The following is a 4,250-nucleotide window of genomic DNA, read 5'->3' as shown; positions in this document are numbered from 1 at the left end:
TGACATATCCTTGAGAATTGAAATTATTGGTTGCTACACAGGTAAATAATACTCAACATTGACTTGTTTCCAGACCCTCGTTCACCTTCAACACGCACGTCCACAATTAGCTTCAAGATAGCGTTGGATTTTGTTTGAAGTGTCGGGTGGCGTGAATTATTACCTTTTAAGATCATAATTATGTGGCTAGAATTTCAATGCATTAACACCGAGCAAATGCCTGAATACACTCGAGCATCAAGGCAATATATAACTAGAAGGCATTCGGAGACTGCATACCTCCGCCAGTGTTACTGAGCCATAATAAACGTCTTAATTATGCGCCTCATTACGCATTCAGTGAGTTTTTCTTAATTGACCGGGAAGAGCAAGACAAACTTTTGTTCATTTCTCGTTCAATTTTTAACTAAATTCAACCAAATTTTAATCACTTCTTCCTTTGCCGATGAGAAATGCATTCCTAAAATTTTGTACGAATATATTCGGTATTTTTTGAGTTATCGTGCTCACAGACAAACACACACACATACACACACGCATACAAACCCAGATGATTACATAACCTCCTGGCGGAGGTAATAATGGATATTGAGGTTTTTGGCTGGAACGGACGGGGTGGGGGAATGACGTAGTATTAGGTTTTTAGGATTAAATTATTGTGCATTAAAATTACGGCAGTGAACTTTGGTATATTAGAGATACGTTTAACGATCTATTTAACGACATAACATTTCGTGAAAAATATTTCTCTTAGCTTGTAACTCCGATTTCACACATTATATAATTGATCCTGATTCCATTTTTTTACTGACGTTCGATCCCAGTTTCCTTTCTCCATTGTGGCATGAGCTGGTATGTAACATTAATTAACTTGATCTCTTCAAGTGAACAATGTACGCAATTATCGAAAAAGTGAATCTCTTAGATCTTATATACGTTCTTACTTTTTTTGCATTTTTTATGACAAGGTTCTTGCAATACCAGTGAGGTTCCATTTGGAGTAGAGGATGGAAGAATAAAGAATTCTCAGATTTCATCATCAACTGATGAAAATGGATTTTCTACATCAAAAGGCAGATTAAACGGTGCAGACTCTTGGTATTCCACAAATGATGATCAGAATCATTGGCTCCAAGTCGATCTTGGCAAAAAGAAACTTGTTACAGCGATTGCCACTCAAGGTTTTGGTAATAGTTGGGTGAAGACTTATTCGATCTCTTACGGTGTGGATAAAGAAAACCTCACTTCATACAAAATTATTGCAACTCAGAAGGTAAGAAGCAAAATAGATGATAATCCTATTACTACATTATAACAAAGAGTACAAAGAGTCAGGATATTATTTTTTTAGCGCCCTTTTCTTCACTCTCGCAACATTCCCGCGTGTTTTAATCAGGCCATCCAAACACAGAAACCATTAAGTAATTGTTTAATCCAGCGCAGCTATTATTCAATCAGATAGCTATTAACTTTTTACTATCTTTTAGCAGACAGTTTCCAGAGGGAAATGAATATTTTTTCTGCCAATGTCCTCATTCTATGACCTAATTGCAACACTCACCGTTTTTCCACAATCTGACGAAATTTCCTGAGATAATGTCACAACAAGGGCTTCTTTTACACCGGATGTATAAAAAAAGAAGACCTTAAACTCTTGTTGTAATTTAAATTCCTGGTTAATTTTTCGAAATCCACGGGTGCGCAAACATGCACAATCGAATAAAATGTAATGCATGGCACGAATTATTACTGCTCATTATTTTGCAACAGCGTCAGTGTTCAAGGTTATGCTTTTCACTGGTGAATTTCGATCAAGAACCTTTCTCAAAACGTGTTTTATACCACAGCTGTACTTTACATCTGGATATAAGTCTGGGCGATTAAAACTCTTTTTTTGCCATGTATTATTGTGCAGAATTTTGCTTCGAGAAGTTACGTCAAATTCTCAGGAGTAGAAAAGCTTTTCTGCCTGCAAAAAGATATGTAATATATGCACAAACCTGACAATATTTTACACATCCAAAGGCTTACCATAGTGATGGGACTTTTAAATTATAACAATTGATTAATTTCTAAAGGTCTTCTTTTTTATACACTCTGTAGTATATTCGCTAAAAAATTTTTGCCTCTTTTTTCATCATTCCCTTATACTGTGTAAGGACGGTCTAATGTAAATAAAAAATCTTACCTAGTATGACGATTCATGGCATTAATTAGCCATTTCCAAATCGAGCAGGGTACTGGGCTAATTGCTGGATAATACTTGAACGATTATGATCTGAAGTTTTATACATAATGTCACGATGTGTCAACATGGGTGAGGTTTATGGTGGAATCTCTGGTTATACATTAGTTGTGTTACAAAGTGTTACATTAGTTGTTGGCTCCTGCGCGGTCGGTATGTTGATTTTAGAATTACTTGATCCAAATTAGTGGGTAAAGAACGCGACAGTCAATCCCAATCGAAAAAAAATAATACTGTATATTGCCATTCAGTCAACGACAAACGCTTTTAGGCAGAGGCGCCTGAGCCATGGGGCAGAGAGGGCGACTTCCCCATTTGTCTTAATTCTGCTTACTGAAGCATGCTAGGGCAATTGCGCTTTGCCACCTTGCTTCTGTGCTACTGCTTTGAAACTTAGGTCAATCGTTTAAAATTTAATATAAAGAGACCAAAGTAAAATATGAAATAGTGAAAAGCGACCATTCAACATTTCCTACCAGGTGTTCGATGGAAATACGGACGAAAATTCTGTTGTGACAAATGTCTTATCACCAGCTGTAACAGCTCGTTTTATCCGCATACACCCAAAGACATGGAACAGTCACATTTCCTTGAGAGTGGAACTTTATGGTTGTCAAAGAGGTAGGATTAAAAGCAGTGCAGGCAAAAGTTTGCAAATAGTAATTGTACATTTGAACATTTTCCTCTTCATTGCGTTTTTCTAAAATACACAGAAGAGAAAGTGTGAGAATTTTCGACAATTAACAAGGTTTTCTGGCCTACCAATAGACGTTCTTGAGAAAAATATACTGATGTACCTTGTTGATCTGATAATGCACCAATTGAATTTTAACCTGGGCACGGTCAGGATCTCGTTGCAAAACTATTGGACACTTCTTTTTACGTCATTAAAATTCACAAACTGCTGCTCGCTGTAATCATAAGAGACTTATTAATTTAATCGTATGCCCACATAAGTATAGGGACAACGTTTCCTTTTACATGATTATAGTTGCGTTTTGCAAAAAATCGGTTACCACTTTGAATGGTACAGAAGGTAAACAAAAGTCTATATGTCAGGACCCCATGATGTTTGCGCATGTTTCGCTTTGCGTAATACAAAGAAATTTATTCGAAAAAATTCGTATTTTTACGAAAATAGATCATCATATCATATTGTAAAAAAGGTAGGGCAATTGATTGCACTTTTTTGGCCCGTACTGGAAGGTATATAAGAGTATAATTGTTTCGGCAAGAAATAGTTTTTTATTACAAATGTTTAGTACTAAACGAAGCGGTTGTACGAAGCTCATTTGGCCCAAACAGTGGTTATATTAGCTGATTAGCGGTAGTTATTAATTTCTTTGAAACTAGTCATGTATATAGCGCTTGTGTGGTATGCAACTAGTCTTATGACTTTTATCTTGTATATTTGGGAGGTGAATAAGCATGTTATATTAAATTTAGATTTATCTGGTTTCGTCCAACCGGCACAGGTTTAAATTTTTAAAATACTCTCTAGTGAATGCAATTCCTTGCAAAGCTGGTTAAAAGGCACTTGGCGTGGAAGATAAGATTAAAATTAAAGATTCGCAATTGACGTCTTCGAGTTATTTGAACAAATTTACCTCAGCAGCAGGTGGACGATTGTACAATATTAGCCAATGGAGAGGAGAATGGAGAGCAGGATGGAGAGCAGAAGTAAACGACAAGAACCAGTGGATACAGGTTGACCTTGGCAAGAAGGAAGTTGTCTCAGGGATTGCCACTCAGGGAGGATATTACTATTATAAAAATTCTTATCGCTATCGTTGGGTGAAGACCTATTCTGTGAAGCATAGTTTGAATGGAACAACATTCGAGTCTTACAAAGATGAGGGTGATGATAAGGTGAGAATTATAGCACTACGTGGTTACAGTGCAGTTAATAACCAGAGAGGTGCTGAAATCACCTAACGCTCGCCTGCACTGTTTGTCTAGAATAAGGCTAAACTCTGTATGAAAGGTATCTCTATGAAGCACAAAT

General features: G+C 36.6%; 1 protein-coding gene across 1 annotated transcript; it reads left to right on the top strand.

Moving 5' to 3' along the window:
• Positions 1 to 581: 581 nt before the first annotated feature.
• Positions 582 to 2,949, top strand: LOC114539019 (retinoschisin-like). The gene is made up of 3 exons (XM_028559857.1): positions 582 to 615; positions 969 to 1,273; positions 2,725 to 2,949. The coding sequence occupies exons 1-3, from the start codon at positions 582 to 584 to the stop codon at positions 2,947 to 2,949; spliced, it is 564 nt and encodes a 187-aa protein (XP_028415658.1).
• The last annotated feature ends 1,301 nt before the right edge of the window (positions 2,950 to 4,250 follow it).

Source organism: Dendronephthya gigantea, unplaced genomic scaffold (assembly GCF_004324835.1).
Source record: "Dendronephthya gigantea isolate DGI-Jeju-01 unplaced genomic scaffold, DenGig_1.0 000195F, whole genome shotgun sequence".
Classification (NCBI taxonomy): Eukaryota; Metazoa; Cnidaria; class Anthozoa; order Malacalcyonacea; family Nephtheidae; genus Dendronephthya; species Dendronephthya gigantea.
The sequence above is the reverse complement of the archived record's forward strand: the minus strand, read 5'-3'. Positions and strand labels throughout refer to the sequence as shown.